A 25,079-nucleotide genomic window follows, 5' to 3' on the forward strand; every position below is an offset into this window, starting at 1 on the left:
CTCTGTGGTTGGAGAATAGGGGACTAAAAGGTGGAGACAGAACTGTGTCCAGGCCTGGGGCTCTTGTAGGCCGCAGAAAGAAGGAGAGGGCTGGGGAAAGTCTAGACACGGTTTTCTTCAATTATCCTCCCTTCCTCCGGGCCCCTCGCTCTGTTCTTTTCTTGTTGTGGCGGACGCTTGGGCCTCAGACTGACAGGAGCCCAGCGACGGTGGAGTTCAGCCCCCTCACTTCTCAGCTGAACATACAACCGCCTCACATTCCAAGTGGAGCTGTTTTCAAGTGGCTAAAGTGCTGGCAATTCATGCCTCCCAGCCTTTCCCCTCTTGGGTTTCCTCCTTGGGTCAGTTGCAAACTTCACGGAGACACCAAAGCAACTCTGCCCTGGTAGTTCTGCATCAGCCCCTGCCCGGGCCCAGGCAGGCACTCTTCCTTGAGGTCTCTGGGTCCACGGTCTGAACTCAGGGAGGTCACCCAGAGCCTGTTTCCCTGGACAGGTGGGGCAGGGGGGCTAGCTTGAAGAGCTGGAGGAAGATGGCAGAGTAAGAGTTGGTATGAACCAGCACCTGCTTAGCCAGACTTCCTAAGCTCCCCACCGGGCCCAGGCTGGGCCCCTTCTCCACACCAGGAGGATCCCAGCTTAGGTCCCCTCCCTACACCCAGCGCTCTCCTCCCTATTCTACCACTGGGGGAAGGGAACAGCTCACCTGCTCTGGACCCTGCCAATCTGGCAGGCTGAGGCACAGGTGATGCAGCCTAGGGTGCTGGTGGCTGCGAGCCTTCTCCTGCTCCCTGAAGCATGGGGCGGGGTTGCAGCAGCTCACAGCCGCCCCTGGGCACCATGCATGGAGACACTGCTCTCCACTGAGCCACCATCCGCCCGGGACCTGTGGGGGTTGGGGTGGCCTCGGGCTCCCACTGGCCACTGGCCCTACTGAAGCCAGACTTGGCTTGGCTGGCCACCCCTGCTGCCCAAGGGCTGCGCTTGCCCCACGGGCCTCATCGCCCTCATGAATCGCCATGGTCTGGCCATCCCATCCCAGGAAGTGGCCATCCTGATCACCATGGCTCACTCCCCGGTGCAGTTGGGCCTGCCCAGCAAGCATGTAGGCAGGAGCTGGGCCTCTGAGGGGAAGGAGGAGGCATGCGCGGGCCAGGGCAGAAGTGGGGGACTTGGCGGTTTAAACACGGCCCCTCCCCCACGTCGTGCCGGCCACTCCCGCTGCATTCCCAAACCCCTGGGTGCTCCTGCCCAGCACTGTGCTCTCGGGCCTGGGGTGGGGATGAGGGACCTGGAGTTGCAGCCTAAAGGCAGCCCTTGCTGGCTTGGAATCACAGTGATAGATCAGAGAGGGATGCGGGATGCCAAATTCTGCCTCTCTCTAAATCTCTCTCTCTCTCTCTCTCTCTCTCTCTCTCTCAGAGAGGGCCCCGCATGTCTCCAGTGGGCAGGCGAGGGTTCGGGCAAGGCAATCGGCACCACTTGCCTTCGCCCCAGCCCCCGCCCGCCCCCGGATCACACACAGGGGCCTGGATGGCGGCTTGCGCTGTCCTACCCTGCCTGCAGTATGCAAATTAGCCGCCATCTTTGTTGGCGGTTAACCACCATCTTAGTTGGCAGTTAATTTGCATATCACCCTGATTAGTCCATGGGAAGCATAGCGAAGGTACGGTTAATTACCATGTTTGTCTATTATTAGATTAGATAGTTTGTTGTAAACCAGTATACATGTTAAGCCTGCAGCAGCATGATACATCTAGTTTGCTGCATTTCTTAATTGTATCATTTTATCTTATGTTTTTTAATTTCATGTTATTTTGTTCATCATGGCCCCTAAGTGTGTGGAATCCACTGCTAATGTTGCCAGTAAGAGGCCAAGTAATTAAGGACTAGAAGGTGAGAAATCAGTGATGGTTATTGTTCACCAGTCAGGCATGTCCCATTTCAGCATAGCTGAAGAAAGACAACAAAGTGATGGAAATGGTTGAAGGATCTGCTTCATCAAAGGCAATCAAACTAAGAGAAAATTCGAGAAGAACCTATATCAGACAAGGAGAAACTTCCAATAACCTGGCATGAAGACCAGACACAGAAGTGTGTCCCTCTCATACCATGACAATTCTGGCCAAAGCAAAAATTTTGTTTGTGATGTTGAAAAAAAGGCTGGACTACAGTGTTGAATTTACTGCTAGTTCTGGGTGGTTTAAACAATTCAAGAATCGTTATTCCTTCCATAATGTGAAAGTGACTGTTGATGTGAGGAATTTTTGGAAACTTGAGATAAGCTGATTGTGGAGGAAAATTACTTGCCAGAACAAATATTGAATATTGCTGAAACCTCCCTCTTCTGGAAACGGATGCCTAAAAGGGCTTCCATCCATAAGGAACCCAAGTCAGTGCCAGATTTGAAGGCTTTTAAGGATAAGATAGCAGTCTTGCTTGGGGGCAATGTTGCAGGTTACACATTGAAACCCTTTGTCATCTGGCACATTGAGAACCCCAGAGCCTTCAAGCATATCAATAAGTGCACACTGCCAGCATGCTACAGGAGCAATAAGAAATCATGGGAGACCCAGCTTCTCTTCTAAGATGCCCTTTTGAGTTGCTATACCAGGGAAATGGAGAAGTACTGTTTGGAGAATAAAATACTTTTCAAGGTTTTGCTTATTATTGAGAATGCTCCCAGGCATCCTCCTTCTATTGGTGATCTTCATCCCAATATCAAGTGGTGTTTCCTCCTCTGAACACCATCCCTCTGATCCAACCAGTGGACCAAGGAGTTATAGTGCTGTTTAAAGTCTACTGCCTGAAGACTATTTACTCAGGCTATTGCTGCAACTGAGGAAGACAGCAATGCTGGGAGGATTACATCTATAACTGCATCAAGAACCTTGCTTCGGGGTTGGGGGTGATGTCACCAAGGAATGTATGAATGGCATATGTAAGAAGACAAGAGGTTCATTCATAACTTAAAGGAATTGCCAAGGATGAAGAGGTTGCAAAAATTCCACAAGGCTGTGGTTGAGATGACAAACACCTTTAACCCTGGTGTGAATGAGGATGACCTAACGGTGGTTCTGGGAATTGACTGAGGGATTATTAGAACTGGGACATGAATGTATAGCTAAAGAAGCAAGAGAAAAGAAAGCTGCAGAAGAAAAAGAAGAAAGAAAATACTTAAGAAAATTCACAGTGAAGGGTTTAGCAGAAACTTTTGCAGACCTCAACAAACTCTTTAAAAAGTTTAAAGACATAAACCCACACTGAAAGGCTTTCATTAATACAGAGGAATGTTCTGTATTAATGGTACATTATCTGCTTACAAGCAAATCTTTGATTTAAAAAAGAAACAAGCAAACCACCATGGACATATTTCTGAAAAGAGTGACACCTGCTTAAGAAGAGCCTCAGGCAGGTCTTTCAGGAGATATTTCAAAAGAAAGCGTTATCATAGGAGATAACAATCCCATGCATGTTAGACCTTCCAGTGGGACATGGTGTGGAGGTGGAAGACAGTAAAGGATATTATGACTCTGACCTGTGTAGATCTAGGCTAATGTGTGTATGTGTGTCTTCTTTTTTTACAAAAAAAGTTTAAAAAGAAGAGGAAAAATCTCATAAAATAAGGATATAAACAAAAATATTTTTTGTATAGCTGTACAATGTGTTTGTTTTAAACGAAGTGTTACAAAATAATCAAAAAATTTGAAAGCTTATAATGTAAAAAAGTTACAGTAAGCTAAGGTTAATTTGAGAAAAGAAAAAATTTTAATAAATTTAGCGTAACCTAAGTATACAGTGTTTATAAATATAGTCTACAGTCGTGTAGGGTTAAAGTGGTTTGCCATCTCAACCACAGCCTTGTGGAATTCCTGGGCCTTCGCATTTACTCGCCTTTCACTCATTGACTCACCCAAGAGCAACTTCTAGTTCTGCAAGTTTCATTATAAGTGCCCCATACAGATGTACCGCTATCTTCATAACATTTTTACTATACCTTTTCTATTTAGATATGCTTTAATAGACAAATACCATTGTGTTAAACAGTTGCCTATAGTATTGAGTACAGTAACATGCCATACAGGTTTATAGCCTAGAGGCAATAGTCTATACAATATAGCCTAGGAGTGTCGTAGGCTGTACCATGTATGTTTGTGTTGGTGCATTCTATGATGTTTATACAACGATATCACCTAAGGTTGCATTTATCAGAATGTATACCCATCATTAAGCGAAGCAATCATGACTGTTATTACCTATGTATGTCTGTAAACAATATATTATTGTTTTGCATGATTAAAATTTTATTAAATGGTATCATACTACATGTGTCTGTGGATTTTGAAAATAGTGTTTGGCATCCACTACATCCTTTTTCCTAGTGTACTTTGCTATATTGCCCTGGCTTTAAAGCTAAAAACTACATTTTCCAGGTTCCCTTGCAACTATGTTTCTGGATTTGATTTGAATTCTGCTAGTCAAATGCATTGTGACATTTGCGAGGCAGAATCAGAACAGATGTCTCCAGGTCTAGATACTGGCTTTGAGATTTTGAGAGGCAGGATATGTAGGATCCATTTTTATGGTGCTGTCATGTGGATTTAGAGCTAACAGCAGATGTTGGCAGCCTCTGATTGGTGACTTCCTTATTTTGATGATTATCTGATTTTGGCAACTTATCTTACTAGCTTTCTACTTGTGGCAATAGTAATATGATTATGGAGTTAAAGGCTTTCAAGTTATAGAAAGAGGATCAGTTTCCGGTGGTGTAAGTAGTGCTTTGGAAAGCTCCATGGGCCCAACGGAAAAAATGTTGGAGTCAAGAACCCATCAAGAGTGAGAGCTCCCGCCGAAACCGGTTTGGCTCAGTGGATAGAGCGTCGGCCTGCGGACTGAAAGGTCCCAGGTTCGATTCCGGTCAAGGGCATGTACCTGGGTTGCGGGCATATCCCCAGTGGGAGATGTACAGGAGGCAGCTGATCGATGTTTCTCTCTCATCGATGTTTCTAACTCTCTATCTCTCTCCCTTCCTCTCTGTAAAAAATCAATAAAATATATTTTAAAAAAAAAAAAAAAAAAAAAAAGAGTGAGAGCTCTGGTAACAAAATACTGTTCTTTTGGGTTGGGATGCTAAAGGGCTGTGCTGTAGGACGAAGGATGAACTGGAGGCAAAGCAGTCCTCAAATGAACTGCAATCTAAAACATCTTGATCCTAGAAATATATCTCTGGAGAAAGATAATATCCTAGGCCTCAAATTCTTTGTACAGAGAAACAAATGGATGGAAAACACAGAAGAAGAGTAGATACCATGGGAAGGCCCTGCCCACATTCAGTTAGAATCGCAAAGGAAAGGAAAGAGAGAATAGGGAAAACCAATATTTAAGACACAGTGACAGTTTTTCAAAATTGAGGAGAATTCTGTTTTGTCACTGTGATTATATAATCTGTATTTTCTTTTTTTTTTATCATTTAGCATGTAGATCCTTTTTTTTAAAATAATTTTAACTTCTTGAAGTATTACAAAGAGTATTACATATGTCTCCTTCCCCTGCTCTCTTGACATTCCCCCGGCCTCCCCTACCCCCTAGTGTCTTGTGTCCATTGGTTATTCTTATATGCATGCATGTAAGTCCTTCGGTTGATCTCTTAACCCGCCCTCCCCAGGCTTCCCACTTTTGTTTGACAGTCTGTTCAATGCTGCTCTGCCTCTGTATCTACCCCTGTTCATCAGTCTATACTGGTCCCCATTATCTGTCCCAACCTCACTGGAGCCGTCCCGACCTCACTGGGGCCGTCCCGACCTCACCGGGGCCGTTTCGGCCTCACTGGGGCTGTCTCGACCTCACCGGGGCCATTCTGACTTCACTGAGGCCGTTTCGGCCTCACCGGGGCTGTCTCGACCTCACCGGAGTCGTCCCGACCTCACCGGGGCCGTTCCGACCTCACCGGGGCCATCTCGACCAATCTGTATTTTCTTAATAGTTTTTTTTAAAGATTTTCCTCTATCTTGTTGGGTTTCATCATATGTAGGTTCATATTATTCATCAAGTCTATATCCTTAGCTATTAACCGTTGAAAGTTGTCTCTTTCCCACTCTTATCTTTTTCCAAAGTCCCATTAGATGTATGCTTGATCCTCCCATTCTAAACTCCATGTTTCTAAACCTTTCTCTCATAGCTTCAGAATAAAGCTCTCCGCTGAATTCTGACTTTTTCAGATCTATCCTGCAGGTTTACTGTCTCTTTCCAGCTGTGTTCAGTATGCTAGTTAACCTATTATTAATTTCATTGAGTATACTTTTCATTTCTAGAAGTTCTGTTTCAAATCAATTAGTCTAATTAATGTTTAAAGTGCTTTTAATGCCTTACTGCTTTTAGCCATTTAAATATCCATATCCAAGATCTGTAGTGCTTGAGTATCTAATCCAGCTATGTTGATTGGCTTAGCTTCACTTACAGTTAATTGGTTCTTGATGTGTTTTGAAATTTTAGATTGTCAGTTTATATTTGGCAGGACTTTGCCTATGGGAAATCTTTGCTAGCAAGATCAAACATAATATATCTTTGGAAGAACAGAGGTTTCCCACAGACATTGCCCCGCCAAGCATAAGCTCACACAGGCCTGTAATACCATGGCACTAAGACTTTTTGTGATAATGTCCTGAGAAGATAATGTCCATTGGACAAGTAACATTGAAAAACAATTCCGTTATTTGAAAGGTTGGTGTAAAGGGTGGAAGTGTTTGTTGTTGGCAGTGGTGGGTGGGAGTGCTTTATTGCTGACATAGCTGACATACTGTTTTAATTTTATATCCTTCAGATACTTGGATTTGAACTGCATTTTGGAATTCATCTACCCTTAAAATGCCACCAGCAGTTGGCGGTCCAGTTGGATACACCCCCCCAGATGGAGGCTGGGGGTGGGCAGTGGTATTTGGAGCTTTCATTTCCATCGGCTACTCTTATGCATTTCCCAAGTCTATTACTGTGTTCTTCAAAGAAATTGAAGAAATATTCCATGCCACCAGCAGTGAAGTGTCATGGATATCCTCCATCATGCTGGCTGTCATGTATGGTGGAGGTAAGTACCCACAAAGGCCTGCTGTTTTAATATTCATAAAGCAGACAGAGGCTCTGTATTAGGTCACTTTTTTATGTCTCATTCAGTGAGGTGTTTTGAAATGTCATTGCTTGAAGCTTTATGTTTAGAGTCACATTTTCATTCCTATTAGCAATGACAACTTTTGCTGTTAGTTCCATAGTAGTCTGAAACAAAAGAGAAATTGTGATTTGCTCCTACGCAGTATCATTGAGCTTTAAAAAGCTCTCAGAAAAATGACACGTGCACAACTGATTTTTTTTATTGTTCTCCTCTAGACTCTTAAAATATAAACAAAGATTTTTTTTTAATTGATGTCAGAAGAATTAAAATAAATCGAGTTAACTTGAATAGCTAATTCAGAGTCTCAGAAAAAACACTTTTCATGGTGTTAGAATTAAAGAAATGAATAAAATCTCCCTCTGGTTCCTTGTGATAATATAGTCCTGAAAGCAGTTCAGCTGCACCTTAAGCTTAAGTTTTGTCACCCCCTCCCTTTCTGTCTTTGACATGTGAAGGAAATGTGAAGAGTAAGTTACTGCTTACTTAATAACATCATTTAAAATATTGTTTGTTTCACTTTGGAACACCAAATCACAATTTAACATGTACAAGTCAAAACCTACCATAGTACTGAAAATATATAGGTACTTAGTAAGCAGAGATTCTAAAGCCAAATGTACTTATTTATTGGGATTGACAGTGTCTCAAGTTGCTAATTTAGGCAAGCTTTTACTTTTGATAATCTTATTTTCGGTGACTGTTTAGTACCTCAGATTATTTTCATATGTAGCTCTTTTTTTTTTTTTTTAATCTTTATTATTGAGAGTACTAGAGGCCTGGTGCATGAAATTCGTGCCCTGGGGTGGGGGTTACCTCAGCCCAGCCTGCACCCCCTCGGGGGATGCCCGACTGAGGGTTTAGGCCAGTGATGGCAAACCTCTGATACATGAACTCATTTTTTTGGTTGATTTTTCTTTGTTAAATGGCATTTAAATATATAAAATAAATATAAACAATATAAGTCTTTGTTTTACTATGGTTGCAAATATCAAAAAATTTGTATATGTGACACGGCACCAGAGTTAAGTTAGGGTTTTTCAAAACGCTGACATGCCGAGCTCAAAAGGTTCGTCATCACTGGCTTAGGCCCACAGGCATAAGCGGCAGGCAAATATCTTTAGTGCTGCTGCAGAGGCGAGAGAGGCTCCCGCCACCACTGCTGCACTCGCCAGCCATGAGCCTGGCTTCTAGTTGAGAGGCACTCCCCCTGTGGGAGCACACTGACCACCAGGGGGCAGCTCCTCCATTGACCATCTGCCCCCTGGAGGTCAGTGCACGTCATAGTGACTGGTTGTTCTGCCGTTCAGTCAATTTGCATATTAGCCTTTTATTATATAAGACTAGAGGCCCTGTGCACAAAAATTTGTGCACTCGGTGGGGAGGGGGGGTCCCTCAGCCCGGCCTGTGCCCTCTCGCAGTCTGGGACCCCTCGAGAGATAACGACCTGCTGGCTTAGGCCTGCTCCTGGGTGGGAGAGGGCAGGCCCAATCCCTAGGTGCAGCCCCTGGTCGGGCTCAGAGCAGGGCCAATTGGGGAGTTGGGGCGCTGCCCCCTGTCATGCACAGAGCAGGGCAGATCGGGAGGTTGCGATGCCACCCTCATTCACGCTCAGGGTAGGGCCGATTGGGGGGTTGGGGCACTGCCCCCTGTCACACTCAAGGCAGGGTCGATGGGGAGGTTGCTGCGCCACCCCCTGTCATGCACAGAGCAGGGCCAATCAGGGGGTTGGGGTGTTGCCCCTTGTCACGCACAGAGCAGGGCCAATCAGGGGGTTGGGGCGCCGCCACTGTCACACTCAGGGCAGGGCCGATGGGGAGGTTATGGGTCTACCCCATCACACACAGAGCAGGGCCCGTGGAAGGGAGGTTGGGGCGCCGCCCTCTATCACCCACAGAGCAGGGTCAATCGGGGTTGGGGTGCCGCCACTCTCACACTCAGGGCAGGACCAATGGGGAGGTTATGGCTCTACCCCGTCACACACAGAGCAGGGCCCGCACCCTGTCACACACACAGCCGCAGGGTGATCAGGGGGTTGGGGAGCTCCCCCCTATCAGGCACAGAGCAGGGCTGATCAGGGGGTTGGGGCACCTTCCCCTGTCACGAACAGAGCAGGGCAGATAGGGAGGTTTTGGCCCCGCCCCCTGTCACACACAGAGTTGCAGGGTGATCAGGGGGTTTGGGCGCTGCCCCCTGTCACACTGATCCCGGTGCCGGCAGGCCTCTCAGCTCCACTGATCCCAGTGCTGGGAGGCCTCGCGGCTCCGCTGTTCCCGGTGCTGGGAGGCATATTACCTTTTTACTATATAGGATAGAGGCCTAGTGCACGGGTGGGGGCCGGCTGGTTTGCCCTGAAGGGTGTCCTGGATCAGGGTGGGGGTCCCCACTGGGGTGCCTGGCCAGTCTGGGTGAGGGGCTGAGGGTTGTTTTCAGGCTGGCGTGTGACTGAAGCTCCCAACAGCCCCTTTTTTTCTTTTTTTTTTTTAATTCTGGGCCAGCTTTAGCTCTGGCTCCAGCTCTGAGGCCTCTGCTGCTGAAAGCAGGTATCTGGTTTGTTTGGGTTCTATAATCGAAACACTGTATCAACTCCAGCTCTGAGATCCCGGCGGGCTGAAAGCAGGTTTCTGGGGTTTTGTTTAGCTTCTATATTTGTAACAATGTTTCAAACTGCAAGCTCAGAGGCCAGCAAGGCAGGTGGGGAACGTTGGAGTCCTCCGTCACTGAAGCAAGCAAGCCTCATGTTAGCTTCAAGCTGCCTGGATGCAGGCCGCCATCTTGGCTGGCAGTTAATTTGCATATCTTGCTGATTAGCCACTGGGAAGGGTAGCGGATGTACGCTAATTACCATGTTTCTCTTTTATTAGATAGGATTACAGATGTTCCCCTTCTCTTCATTTCCCCCTCTACCCGGTTCCTGCCCCACCCCAGGCCTTCTTTACTTCTCTAGTTATAGGGCTTTTACTCAGCCAGATTTCAGGCGATTTTGAATGATGCCCATTGTGTATTTCAGTTGTATTTTTTTATGTGGTTGTGGGAGGCTGCGAGTACCAGTGTTTACCTATGCCACCATTTTGGTTCTCTCTTTTTATCATTTGAATCTGTAGCTCTTTTTTTTTTTTTTTTTTTTAATATATTTTATTGACTTTTACAGAGAGGAAGGGAGAGAGATAGTCAGAAACATCGATGAGAGCGAAACATCGACCAGCTGCCTCCTGCACATCCCCCACTGGGGAAGTGCCCGCAACCCAGGTACATGCCCTTGACCGGAATCGAACCCGGGACCTTTCAGTCCACAGGCTGACGCTCTATCCACTGAGCCAAACCAGTTTCGGCTAAATCTGTAGCTCTTTAATATCCAATATGAATATTCTACATTTTAACTGTTAAACCTGAGCCTTACGCTTCTAACCTGGTGTCAACTTTATCCCATTTTTATTAAGCACTATGCTTGGTATTTCACATTATATATAGTAGGTTGATTATTACCTATTACACACTAGGTTAGGTGTTGTGATCCTGTTTATAATCCTGTTGAGACAATAACATAAACTCACGAAACAGAAATAAGTTGGAGTCATAATTGGATTAAGTGCCTAATTTCATTGCACAGATACAACAGGTAACCTGATTGCCTTAGAGAAAGATAAATTGGGTGACAGGAAACAGGTCTGGGAATACATTTTTTTCTGCTGTATATCTTTTGAATCTTTTGAATTTTGAACATAAGCCTGTTTTGTCTATTAAAGTACTTTTTTTTGTAATATGTTTTTATTGATTTCAGAGAGGAAGGGAGAAGAAGAGAGATAGAAACATTAATAATGAGAGAGAATCATTGATCCACTGCCCCCTGGGGATTAAGCCGCAACCCAGGCATGTGTCCACTCTGGGAATTGAACCGTGACCTCCTGGTTCATAGGTCAGTGCTCAACGACTGAGCCATACCGACCAGGCAATTATAGTACTTTTTGAAAATATAAGTTTAGAGAAATGAAAAGGAACCTTGGACATTGTCTACTTTTCTGAGGGCAAATAATTTTGGAGGCCTTGAACTCCATCTGCCAGGATTTCTAATCAGGTTTTGATTATGATGGCTTGAAAAATTCGTATAAATATTCTCCAGAGGTACTCCCGTTGCTTTGTGTATCTTTAAGCTGACTACAAACCAGAGGTTTGCTGTTGCAATTCCGAGCTGCCAAAGAGCTTGAAAACCACTTGCATTTTGCATCAAAAGTAAGTGATGTCAGTTCTACTCATTGTACATGACACTTTCTTTTGGGAAAACAGTTCCTTCTTTGTCCTCACCCAGAGATAACTAGCACATTTCCCTGAATTTTGTTATAATAGGACTATGAACTGTACCCCTCTCTTTTTCTAATTATAGCTAATTGGGGCCATCCTTCTTGAAATAACTCAAAAGACAAATTGCCTATCATGAGTCTTGTGGCAGAATTTTTACTAAATGGGGTTTTTTTGTTTAGATGGGCTCCTAAGTAGTATGTCCCTAATAATTATCATAACTTTTACAAGGGCCATAATCCTTTAATTTGTGCATTTGGGCCACACCCACCCTAATATGTTTTGAGCTGTGAGTGATTTAGTTTGCTTTTCTTCTTTTTCTTTAATGCTTTGGTTCATAGATACATCCTGATGCTTGTTAGAGTATGTTTTATAGGAGAGGAGATCTCAGTTGCCTACTGTTGTTTTATTTATTTCCTTGAATTGTTCCTTTTTTTTTCTAAAATGAAAAATGTAAATTTACATGTTTTCAGTTTTACCGTGATGTCATCTTAACATTTCCCATCTAAAATACTGGAAACTGCCTTGGCCGGTTTGGCTCAGTGGATAGAGCGTTGGCCTGCGGACTGAAGGGTCCCAGGTTCAATTATGGTCAAGGGCACATGCCCAGGTTGCAGGCTCAATCCCCAGTGTGGGAGCATGCAGGAGGCAGCCAATCAATGATACTCTCATCATTGATATTTCTGAGTCTCTCCCCCTCTCCCTTCCTCTCTGAAATCAATAAAAATATGTTTTTTTAAAAATAAAATACTGGAAACTTTACAGCATTAACTTATACTTCTCAGAGTCAACAGCGTGGCAATATTTTATTCTTTCATCTTACACAAGCTGTAAGTAAAAATTATTTCCAAACCAGCTGTGGCCTAATATTTGCATGAAGTGACCTAGGTCAATGAAAATTTTTGTTTTGTTTTGTTAATCCGCATCCAAGGATATTTTTCCATTGAATTTTAGAGAGAATGGAAGGGAGGGGAGAGGCAGAGAGAGAGAAACATCGATTTGTGAGAGACACATCGATTGGTTCCCTCCAGTCCCAACTGGAGCCAGGGATCAAGCCTGCAACCCATGGTACATTTCCTTGATGGGACTCAAACCTGGGACTCTTCAGTCCCAGGCCGCCACTTTAGCCACTGAGTCAAACCAGCTAGGGCAATGAAAACTTCTTTATATACATACTAGAGGCCCAGTGCACAAAATTCATGCACGGCGGGGGGTATCCCTCAGCCCAGCCTGCACCCTCTCCAATCTGGGACCCCTCGAGGGATGTCTGACTGCCGTTTAGGCCCCTCCCACCGAGCAGTTGGACATCCCTCTCACAATCCAGGACTGCTGGCTCCCAACCGCTCGCCTGCCTGCCTGCCTGATTGCCCCTAACCACTCCCCTGCCAGCCTGTTCGATGCCTAACTGTCCCCTGCCGGCCCGATTGCCACTAATTGCCCTCCCCTGCTGGCCTGGTAACGCTTGCTGGCCCAGTCACCCCTAACTGCCCTCCCTTGCAGGCCTGGTCCCCCCCAGCTGCACTCCCCTGTAGGTCTGGGACCCCCTCAACTGTCCTCCCCTGCTGGCTTGATCACCCACAACTGCCCTCCCCTGCTGGCCATCTTGTGTCCACATGGGGGCGGCCACCTTGTGTGTTGGAGTGATGGTCAATTTGCATACTACCTCTTTATTATATAGGATTCTTGGTTGAGCCTGAAGTCTGTCCTAGCAGTCAGTTACCGACCCAACACCTTAGAGAGACTTGATCCTCTGAAACACTGGGATATTAAAAGCTTTTATTTCTTCATGCATGTTTACTATGTGTATATATACATGTATTCATATGTATGTAGGTATGTACATACATACTTAGCATAATTTGAATTTGGGTTCCCTGCAGCCAGAGCCTGTTCTGTTTTTGCACCATTCCCGAGGTACTGCAATACCAGGTCAATGCGTGGAGTGAACGGAGCAAGCTCCTATTCCATCTCCTGCTCCAAAAATACATTTACTATAAGGTCCTCAGATGGAGGACATATCAGATATTAAACTTATAGGAACATACTACTCTTGATCTTAGCCAAAAGGCCTGTTTTTTTAATCTTATAACACCATGCTGCGATTAAGAATAGTACTACTAGAATAAAGTAACTGCAGAATCTTCCATAGTATTTATGGAAATAAAATATGTTAACATATGATCAATAGTATTTTCTGAATATATACATTATATATACAGTATGTTTTTAAAAATAGACTTACTATCTTCTAGGGCAGGGGTGGGCAAACTTTTTGACTCGAGGGCCACAATGGGTTCTTAAACTGGACCAGAGGGCCGGAACAAAAGCATGGATGGAGTGTTTGTGTGAACTAATATAAATTCAAAGTAAACATCATTACATAAAAGGGTACGGTCTTTTTTTTCAGTAGTTTTATTCATTTCAAACGGGCCGTTGTTTGCCCACGGCTGTTCTAGGGAGACAACTATACAGTAAACGGAATAAGGTCATAATTTACTGTGCGGATAGAATAGAAATATGATTTGTATGTCTTCTGCTTCATAAATATAGAATCCTGTAATGGGAAGAAAATGAGCCGGATTTGAAACTTGGGACACACCAACTTTGTGACTTGCATGTTCCATTATCCCCTTCCCTACAGCTGCATTGCAGTGACTCTTTCCTACTTACAGTCATCTACCTTCACCAGCCAGACAGGTTATGGTGTTATGTAAACAAAGCTGTCATTTCCACAAGTTCATGTCCATAAAGTAGAGACATAAGTATTCTTATAAATATAAATAAATGAAATTCAATGAGTGTCACTCAGTGTGTAATCAGAAAATACTGTTAGTGTATGTGAGTTGTGTTATAGCTTTCAAACCATTGTTTGCTTTGGATAAGACTTCCTTATAATTAAGACAAATTTGGAAATGAATTACAGATTATACCTATGTGTAGCAAATAAGAAGAGGCCATTTGATTTTTGTATTAAAAAACTGATACATAAAATGCATAAAATCTTTTTTTTCTTGATCCTTAATACTTCACTTTTTATTTGGTTCCTTCACTCACATTAAAAAAAAAAACCCTGATTTTTTTTTTTTTTGGTATGTATCTATTCAGCTGAAGAAATTTAATCTGGTTTTCTTAGATAACAGTCCATTTCCTATCTTCTTGAGGCATTACACCAAAGGATATTTTGACCATTATCTGAGTTAATTTTCTCCTACAAGCTTTTTTACTCACAGTATTGGCTAACAACACAAAACAATAATATAGGCAAGGAACCAGGTTAACTCTCTAAAAGTCATAATCAGTTCAATACCTGAGACATCTAGACGTCATTGGGAACAGTTCTGTTTTACATTTAGCTGTCCTAATTACAAAACTTTAAACTTGAAAAAAATAATTATGTACTTTGTTTTTTTTCTTTTTTCTTTTTTTTTAATATATTTTATTGATTTTTTACAGAGAGGAAGGGAGAAGGATAGAGAGTTAGAAACATTGATGAGAGAGAAACATCAATCAGCTGCCTCTTGCACACCCCCCACTGGGGATGTGCCCGCAACCAAGGTACATGCCCTTGACTGGAATCGAACCTGAGACCTTTCAGTCTTCAGGCCGACGCTCAATCCACTGAGCCAAACTGGTTAGGGCTGTTTTTTTCTTTTTAAAAAATATAAACCACATCTACACTAATAAAAGACAAAGATGCTAATTGACTGTACCTTTGCTATGCCCCCAAGCCATGCCCACCAGCCAATCAGAGCGACTATATGCAAATTAACCCAAACAAGATGGTGGCCAGCGGCCATGGAGCTGGAGGAAGCTAAGCTTCCCGTCTGCTCTGGCTGGCTGTGGCCTCTGCAAAAGGCAACAAAGTTTCAATTATAGAAGCTAAATAAATCCCAGATACCTGCTTCCTGCCAGCCTCCACTGGGAGCTTGGGTGGCTGGGGGCCGTGGCCAGCCTGCAAACAGCCATCAGCTCCTCACCCGGGCTGGCCAGGCACTCCTATATAATAAAAGGATAATATGCAAATGGATACTAACAGCAGAACGATTGGGAATGACTGGTCAACTATGACACACACTGACCACCAGGGGGCAGATGCTCAATGCGCTCCCACAGGAGCAAGCCAGGCTGACTGCTGCCAGTACAGCGGTGGTAGTGGGAGCCTTTCCCGCCTCCTCAGCAGCGCTAAGGATGTCCAACTGCAGCTTAGGCCTGCTCCCCACTGGCAAGCCCTCCCCCGAGGGCTCCTGGGCTGCCAGAGGAATGTCTGACTGCCAGCTTAGGTCCAATTCCCCAGGGAGCGGGCCTAAGCTGGTGGTCATTCCCCGAGTGGTCCCACACTGCAAGAGGGCACAGGCCAGGCTGAGGGACATCCCCTCTCCCCCCCCCCCCCCGCCAAGTGCACAAATTTTGTGCACCGGGCCTCTAGTTTATCATATGTAAATAATGCTCTGAAATCATATCATCATATCCATGTGTCTGTCCAAAATTTAAAACAAAGTAAACTTACAAAATATATGTTGGTCGTATCCTAGATACATCAAGAAGCTTATGAGCATCCATTACCAAGGTATTTCCAGCCTGTTCTGCCTTATAAGAGAAAGATTAAGGATCTAGTCGTTTATATTTTAGTAAAATTCCATCCAGAATATCCAGATACAAAAGAAAGCAATATTCTTACCATTACCTTTTGTTGTATGTTTATTTTGGAGGACTTGTCACTTAGTGTCATTAATGCAGTGGTTCTCAACCTTCCTAATGCCGTGACCCTTTAATACAGTTCCTCATGTTGTGATGACCCCCAACCATAAAATTATTTTCGTTGCTACTTCATAACTGTAATTTTGCTAGTGATGAATCGAAATGTAAATATCTGATATGCAGGATGTATTTTCATTGTTACAAATTGAACATAATTAAAGCATAGTGATTAGTCACAAAAACAATATGTAATTATGTGTTTTCCAATGGTCTTACGCGACCCTTTCTTCTGTGCCACTAAATGTTTGGTCCTTTCTTAGGTCCTGTCAGCAGTATCCTCGTGAATAAATATGGCAGTCGTCCAGTCATGATTGTTGGTGGCTGCTTGTCAGGCAGTGGCCTGATTGCAGCTTCCTTCTCTAACAGTGTACAGGGGCTTTACTTTTGTATTGGAGTCATTGGAGGTGAGTTGCTGTTGATTCATTTTCAAATTCCTGTGATAACAGGTGTTCACTGTTGAATGAATACATGAGTTGAGATTATTGCATCCCTTGTCCTAAGAATAGTCCGTAGTAGTAAATGTGTCTTTAATTTTCATCTCTTTATTAGAAAAGTATTTTTATATCTTTGTGTTTTGTTTTTGTTTTAAAGAAAATGCTTATTGACTGCCGGGAGCCGGTCCATGCTTGCTGTTTCAAGGGACCTGGCATATATGGCATACTGTTCTTAATAGGTTTGCTCACCTTCTTGGCACTATGTGTTTTAACCAAGGTCTCTGAGAAAGGTTGTTTCCCAAGGTAGGGATTTTCCCCTGAAGTTAGGGAGGGAATAAAACCTCTTAACTAAGTGCCAGGCGGGTATTTAATCACTTTAACTATGAACAATCATGCTTAAGCTACATAATCTTTACTCCCTGGAATGGAGATAAGAAACACCCTAACCTTTGGAATAGAGATTGATAGGATTGGAATCAACTGGTATAAATACAGATGTAAGAAGACAGAACTTAGAAGACAGAACCAAGAAGACAGAACCTACACAGAACCTAGAGACAGAAGAACTTCGCTGGAGAGAACATGGCAAAAGATCCTGGACTGAACCTGACTATAGAAATTGGCAAGAGAACCTGACTAGAACCTGGTGACTGAACCTGGCTGGAGAACCTGGACAGAACCTGGCTGGAGAACCTAGCGAGGGAACATGGCTACAGAACCTGGCTGGAGAACCTAGCAAGAGAACATGGACACAGAACCTGGCTGGAGATCCTAACCAGAACCTCTCTGGAGATCCAGACCAGAACTTGGCTGGAGATCCTGGCTAGGCTGCTGATCAACTGAACACTGTCTCCGTGTCCTTCCTTCTTCGCCGACTCCGTCTATGCCTTTGGGAACCCCTGGACCTGCTGGGGTTGGACCCTGGCAATTGACCACTCTTGTATTGACCACTTTTGACTTAAGAATAATGCATGAGCCCTGGCTGGTTTGTTAAGTAGGTAGGGCATCAGCCCCTCAGACCAAAGGGTGAAGGGTTTGATTCCCAGTCAAGGGCAGGTACCTTGGTTGCAAGTTCTCCAGCCCCGGTAGGGGTGCATGTGGGAGGCAATCAGTCAATGTGTCTTTCTCACGTCAATATCTCTCTCTCTCTTACACAGACAGTAAGTAATGATGCTGAGGTTTGAAAGCGCATAGTCTGGTTTTAGAGCTCATACTTTAAACCACAATACAGAATGTCCTCCAATAACGAGGATCTTTGTCTCCTTCATTACTTATATGTTTATTTTATTTGTCTGGTTAAGTAATTCCAAATATCTCTCTGACATTTGTTACAGTATGTGATTCTTTTTCCCCTCTTTCTTAGGTCTTGGGCTTGCCTTCAATTTGAATCCAGCTCTGACCATGATTGGCAAGTATTTCTACAAGAAGCGGCCATTGGCAAATGGACTGGCCATGGCAGGCAGTCCTGTGTTCCTTTCTACCCTGGCCCCCCTCAATCAGGCTTTCTTCGGTATCTTTGGCTGGAGAGGAAGTTTCCTAATTCTTGGAGGCTTACTACTAAACTGCTGTGTGGCTGGATCCCTGATGCGACCAATAGGGCCCCCCCCAGCCAGTGCAGAGAAATATCAGCCTTCAGAAACCATTGAGGAAGCTGGAAAGTCTGGTTCAAAAGTGGCAGGTGATGCAAATACAGATCTCATTGGAGAAAACCCCAAAAAGGAGAAAAAGTCAGTATTGCAAACAATTAATCAATTCCTGGACTTTTCCTTGTTCACTCACAGAGGCTTCTTGATATACCTCTCCGGAAATGTGATCATGTTTTTCGGACTGTTTGCTCCTTTGGTCTTTCTTAGTAATTATGGCAAGAGTCAGCATTACTCTAGTGAGAAGTCTGCCTTCCTTCTTTCCATTTTGGCTTTTGTTGACATGTTTGCCAGACCATCTATGGGACTTTTAGCCAACACAAGGTGGATAAGACCTCGAGTTCAATTTTTTTTTGCTGCTTCTGTTGTTGCAAATGGACTGTGTCACATGGTAGCACCTTTGACTAACAGCTATATTGGGCTCTGTATTTATGCTGGAGTATTTGGGTTTGCATTTGGGTGGCTCAGCTCAGTATTGTTTGAAACACTGATGGACCTCGTTGGACCCCAGAAGTTCTCCAGTGCTGTGGGATTGGTGACCATTGTGGAATGCTGTCCCGTCCTCCTAGGGCCACCACTTCTAGGTATAGTATGTCTCCCTATCTCCACGGTTCTGTTAATATAAAACAGGCACGAAGATTGAGAAGGGGTTAGAAAGCAGAGATCACTGAGCCTTTTGCTGGGGGAGAGCAGGTCTTTCTCATTTCTGTGTCCTCGGTACTGGCACAATTCTTCAAGTAGCATCATTGCTCAAATACAGACTTGAGTTAAAATGAACCATCAAGCTGAAAGGGGAGTAAAACATTTTTAAAATGATGCTGTTTCTTAAAATGTTTTCTCTTTGTAAAGCTTCCATGCTTATTGTAAGAAAACATGTAAAATACAACGCCACCTCTAAAGCACTGGTGGTGATTTCATTTTAATAATGGAGTTTATTTTAGTAGTAATAATTAAAGTAATAGTAGTAGTAGTAGTAATAGTAGTAGTAATAATAATAATAATAGCTACCATGTAAGCTCACAGTGCACTGTCCTATATCTTATATCTCTCCAGTCTATGAGGTAGGGACTGTTAGAGTTCCCACTTTGTCAGTGAAGAAAGAGGCTTTTAAAAGTGAAACAATTTGCCTGTATTACACAGCTAGTAATTGAGTATGTAATTGGGAAACTATTTCCTAAAGTTATTAAATGTTTCATCTTTTAAATCAATACATAACACATAGTAAAAAAAATTTTGGCTCTTTCTGAAAAGATGTAACTCCTACTTCCTTCCACGATACCCAATCAGTTGACCAATCTTGTCAGTTTTCACTTCCTAAATTTCTAATCTATACACTTTCTCCGTATCTATATATCTCTTATCCATAGTTCCTACCTGAGCTGCTCCAGTAGCCTCCTAACTGGTCTACCTATCTCCACTCTAGCCAGCCTTCAATCTGTTTTCTACTCGACAGACAAATGCAAATCTGATATTTCACCTAATTGGAACTCTGCAGTTGCTTCTCATCTTCTTAGGGTGAAGATCAAATTCCCTTATGTGGCCCACAGGGCCCCTCATATGGGCCCGCCCACCTTTCTCTTCAGCCTCATTTCCTACCTACTGGCCTGTGCTCTCCTCCAGCAGCCTGGCCCTTCTCCCTTCCCCTCTTGTCCCCTGTACTTTCTCCCACCACTGCTTTTGCACTCACTGTTCTCTGCCTGGATCCCTACCCCACCCCCTCTCTGCCAGATAACCCCTTCCTCCTGTCAGTCTGGGCTTACTAGTTACTCTTTAGGAGAAGCCTTCCTGACCCTACCTACTGGTCCTACCCCCTGTTTTCTGCTTTCAACCCTCCTAGTAGCACTGGTCACAGTTTATATGATTACTTAACATCTCTCTCCTCCACTAAACTGTAGATATTATTTCCTTTGCCCACCTTTCTCCTCGGGGCCTAAGAGACCCAGTGGCTGGTGTATGGAAAGGCTCAGTAAATACTCTGAGTGAATAATGCCCTGAGTTAGGAAACCATGTAGCAGGGGTGGGGAACATTCTTTCTGCCAAGACCCATTGGGATATTTATGGCATCATTTGTGGGCCATACAAAATTACCAACTTAAAAATTAGCCTGCTATATTTAGTCAAACATTTAACTAACTCACCCCTAATGGCAGGGCCAGACCTAATGATTTCACCAGCCTTATACGGCCCGCTTGCAGCTGGACGTTACCCACCCCTGCCATATGGAATCCTATATTTGAATTGGTTACATGAAGTCCTTCATAGGTGTGGAGTAGGGTTTTCCAGAGTTTATTCCTTGAGATGCCAATTAGATGAGATGCTAATGAATTTTACTATAACAAGGATTTCATGGCCAAAAAAAAAGTTTGGAAACACCAAGTTAGATTTCTTTACTGCAGGACCTTGCAGAGCCTTTGACATGCTAACTTGCATTGTGCAGCTTTAATAAGAAAGAATAAGATATGCCATTTCCCAAAACTATTTGGCTTTGGAAACACCAGGAGGTATCCTGCAGCACAGAGGTTATCGTTGCAGCTTCAGTCACATGTCCTGGGTTTAAAGCTAACCGTTAACTAACTCTGTGACCTCGGACAAGTTACTTAAGTTTTCTGTGCTTCAGTTTTTACATTATACAATGAGAATGATGGTAGAATCTGCCTGCTGCGAGGAATAAGCACTGAGAATGATGCAAAGGTATTATTAACGTTTGGTCATTTTTTTTAGGACAAGTCTTCATAGGAATGCTTTTTGGGAAGTGCTGATGTCAGAGAAAGAGCAGGAGTCTGCCTGGGAGACTGAAATTAGCTCTGTGACCTTGGGCAAGATTCCTAAACTTTCTCTTTTTTTTAGGTTTATTTATTGATTTTAGAGAGTGAGAGACATCAATTTGTTGTCCCACTTATTTGTGCGTTCATTGGTTGACTCTTGTATGTGCCCTGACCAGGGATCAAACCTGCAACCTTGGCGTATTGGTACAACACTCAAACCAACTGAGCTACCTGGCCAGGGCTCTTAAACTTCCATTGCAACAATTTTTTCCCCCAATATGTATTAAGAAAACTGATTCTAGGTGATCTCTAGTTCTTTCCCAATTCAAATATGCCAAGATTTAATTATTTTCAAGTTGTTAAAAATGACAGTATGCAAGGCCAGCCAAAATCAAGCATGACATCATAAACAAAAGGTCAGACCACTTTTAGCAGTTTCTTTTTAAACTAATTTGTCACCTGTGGGCTATTTGAGAATTGGGTTGACATCTTTCTGAGTAGGTCCTTGAGTTTTATTTAGAAAAGGATATTACTTTTATCCACATAACTGTTTACTGGTTGGTGTTTTCAGTGTGTTTTTTTTCTTTTTTGACACCTTTAGGTCGTCTCCATGACATTTACGGAGACTACAAATATACGTACTGGGCCTGTGGCATAGTTCTCATTTTCGCAGGCATCTATCTCTTCATTGGCATGGGCATCAATTATCGAATGACTGAAAGAGAAAAATTGAGGGAGCAGGAAAATGAGAGTAAAGAGGAAGAGGCCGGTGTACAGGTTGAGACGCCAAAAACAATTACCAACACAGCGGAATCACCAGAGCAGAAAGGCACCGAAGGAAGCCCCAAAGAGGAGGAGAGTCCAGTCTGAGCCTGTGGGGCTGAAGGGTAAATGGAGCAGCTTGTGACCCAAGATATCTGAAATGTTCTACTGGCCGTAATCTCCCAGTGGTGCTCAATGCAAATAGTGGACATTCGTGTGGAAATCCTACCAGGTGTTCCTTGATGGAATTTTTGTTTCACTCCTTACCATTAGTCCAAATTTAACATGCCATATCCTTTGGGGAGGGAGTGGTTGGGAAAGAATGAAGGGAGAAGTCGGGTAATTTTTTTTTTAATCTTAGCTTTTAACAGTGTCATGAAGATTATAATATGTGCCTTAAGTTTTAGTCTTTAGAATCTTCAAGGATCCTTAACTTTTCAAACCACGCTGCTGAATTCATCTATTTTAAGTGTTCCATTACAAAGAAAAATAACTTGATCGAAGCAAATCTAAAATTTAAAACTAATCTTGCTTCAGTGTTATTTGTAACATATTGTCATACATTATCACTGAAGGACTGAATAGAAATCTTGGCTGAAAGTTGGGGGTTTTCTAGAATCCTAGCTGAAATATTTTCCTAGCATTAATATTTGCCTGGCATGTGTACCTGCCTGCTATATATATATATATAGGAAACTTAAGGCATAAAATTTTGGAAATATCTTGTCTTTCTAGACACATTGTATTCATCAACACCCCATCTGGTTTCTCTCCTTAGGATGTTTATTAGAAGTTCTTGATTTTATTAAATAACTATTTCTGCACCCCTTTCAAAGACATATTTTGAGTGCTTATAGATCACTGTCCCTTTTGAGATCACTTAGTATTTTTTTTCCACTGTAAAAGTTAGTATTAAAATATGCAAAACTATATGTTTGTGCCCCCTTAGTAAATCCAACATCTCTAATTAAATGTAGACAGATATTTCAAACAGCAGCTGAACTCAGCTTAGGTTTTTCTAAAACTCAGTTAAACCATGAGACTTAGAATCTTTTTGTTACTGTTTTTCCTGGAATTTTCCCCTTTGATTCATAGTGGCTCCACTCATATCTACGTCTAGCTTAGAGCTGTGTGTGAGATTCTGGTTCTTTGTGTGCTTCATTGTTTTTGTTGTTGGTTTTCTTTTTCTTTTTTTCATGTTTGCTGGTTTAAAAGAGCCAAAGAGATTTGGCCCCAAGCAAACATATGAGGATAAGATTGGAAGGGAAGTTGCTGAGTGTTTTTAGTTCAATAAATAACTCCTTTTTTTCTGAGAAGTTTCTTAAAATTATGTTTTCGTTAGAATTATTGGACACATTCGTAAGACACATTTTCACCACATAAACCTAAAAATTTTGTGACTCATTTCACTTATTTGAAAAGTAAAGAAATGGATTTAGTGTAAGGATAGAAGGGAAGACGGACCAGAATGAAAATGAAATATTTTTTAAACTAATATCTTTTAAATTGAGGTAGAACAATGACATTCAGTGACTTATATATTGTATTAAATGTATTTTAAAATATTGTTGTAATTGACAGAGTGAAAGTATAGATAAAAGCCTTGTGTAAGAGGCTGGCTTTTCCAAATAAACTTTTTTTTCCTTTTTTTTTTTAGAAATGTTTCTTCCTCCAAATGTTTTATTTGAGGAAGACATTATTGTCTTTATTTTCATTATTAAGATACCATTTGACCCTTGCTAATATTAAATTAAATCATTTGGCTTATGTGCTTTGAGCTTTGTGTATGTGGCTTATTTTATTTTAATTTTTCTCCTTTCCTCATCTTTACTTAAAGGCTAGCAAGAGAGGAATTTTGAAACAACCTCTCTGAAAGCATCCAGAGGAGTTAACCGTAAAGACGTAATGAAAAGCCCAGTCCTCCGCCTGAGTGTCATGACAGATGGAGGTGGCGTTTATGGGAGAAGCTTGTGACTGCTGGCAGGCTTGGCTCTAGTTTGGACTCTGCCATTTTCCATGGACCCGAGTCCGTAACTTCTATGTGCCTCTTTCCCTTCTGTAATAACGAGGATCACTGTCAGTGAGGGGACAGTAAAGGAAATGTTGGGAGGGGAGGGGAGGGGAGGGGAAGGGAGGAAAGATAGCTGAAGCAGATGTATAGGAGTCTTTTCCCCATCCCAGTTGCTGAGCTACACCACACATAAGCCCCTGCTTATTGGTCTTTGGTCATTCACTGCATCTTGTTAGTGAAGGGAAGGGTTTACCATGCAGATTAACCAGCACTTATTAGCAGGACGGGTTCTGAAGCTGCTGTATTCAGAAGCAAGGGCTAAACACGGGCTCAAAACCAGACCCAAAGCTTTATCAACCCAGTCCAACGCTGACTTTCTCCCACTGAAGACACAGGCTTAAGGGATTGCATTAAGTAAGATCAGCTTTGGTAACAGCCAACACTAAAACCCACTGGGCCTACTCTGTGCCATCTATTGTTCACAAGCAGCTAGGCTTTCTGATCCAGTCTGCTGCCAACTGCCCTATGCGGGAACTAAGTTTATTTCAGTTCACACAGTTTCAGCGCTGCTTTTGGAAAAGAGATGTACACACAGAGTACCTGCCTATCTCTTTCCTCTGCCCACTCCCTCCCAAAGTCACAGAGGGAACTTGTGCAGCTCTTCCACAGCGGCAGTGCCCAGAACGCCGCAAGAGTCGCACTGAAGCAGGCTCCCAAGTCAAAGCTGAAAAATATAAATGTCTGGGTTTTACCTTCCCTAACAAATGGTTCCCAGTATAATAAACTTCACAGTCAGTGTGTCCCCTTCCCCTGGACAGCCCCCCACCACACACACACTTTTGAGTTAGAAAGATGAGGAAAAGTTAACAAATTTCCACCTTTACAACATGGCTTGTTTTAATAATCAGGTCATGCACCCGCCTAGAAGATGTGGAGAAAGAGGTTCATGATAGGCTGTGTCTCTATGAAAATTCCTTCAATACCGGGCAGGAAGGCACAGCCCACGCCTGCCTCACTTGCCCAAATGTGAGCAGTTGAGCCAAGCTGCTTCAGAGTTTAGAAGCATCTAAAGGGGTTGCAAGTGCACAGTCCTGAAATGTGTTTGAGCTTTAGAGGTTTAGATTCGGCTGCCCTTTCCTCCACTCAGTCTGGGCTACAGTGACAAACGCATTCATATGAGAGTGACTGGCAGGGTGTCTTTCTCCTTAGCGCAACAGCAGTGATTTGCTTACTTTTTGCTGACTTACTACAG

General features: G+C 43.2%; 1 protein-coding gene and 1 non-coding gene across 12 annotated transcripts in view; one reads left to right on the top strand and one right to left on the bottom strand.

Moving 5' to 3' along the window:
- SLC16A1 (solute carrier family 16 member 1) overlaps positions 1 to 23,593 on the top strand; it is a 42,218-nt gene extending 18,625 nt beyond the window's left edge. For 7 of the 11 annotated variants that reach the window (XM_036342557.1, XM_036342560.1, XM_036342553.1 and 4 more), the window contains 6 exons: positions 6,820 to 7,080; positions 11,310 to 11,388; positions 15,987 to 16,021; positions 16,473 to 16,616; positions 18,010 to 18,873; positions 21,656 to 23,593. In XM_036342557.1, the coding sequence (XP_036198450.1) occupies positions 6,864 to 7,080; positions 11,310 to 11,388; positions 15,987 to 16,021; positions 16,473 to 16,616; positions 18,010 to 18,873; positions 21,656 to 21,924 (1,608 nt within the window). In that variant the 5' untranslated portion in view covers positions 6,820 to 6,863 and the 3' untranslated portion in view covers positions 21,925 to 23,593. Of the gene's footprint in view, positions 1 to 1,837; positions 1,896 to 6,819; positions 7,081 to 11,303; positions 11,389 to 15,986; positions 16,022 to 16,472; positions 16,617 to 18,009; positions 18,874 to 21,655 lie in introns of those variants that run through there. The other 4 variants (XM_036342559.1, XM_036342562.1, XM_036342561.1 and 1 more) reach the window with 4 other exon arrangements.
- LOC118673849 lies at positions 13,348 to 13,530 on the bottom strand. Its single transcript, XR_004973515.1, has one exon. It is a non-coding gene; the product is annotated as a U2 spliceosomal RNA (small nuclear RNA).
- Positions 23,594 to 25,079: the final 1,486 nt, after the last annotated feature.

Source organism: Myotis myotis, unplaced genomic scaffold (genome assembly GCF_014108235.1).
Source record: "Myotis myotis isolate mMyoMyo1 unplaced genomic scaffold, mMyoMyo1.p scaffold_m19_p_18, whole genome shotgun sequence".
Lineage (NCBI taxonomy): Eukaryota > Metazoa > Chordata > Mammalia > Chiroptera > Vespertilionidae > Myotis > Myotis myotis.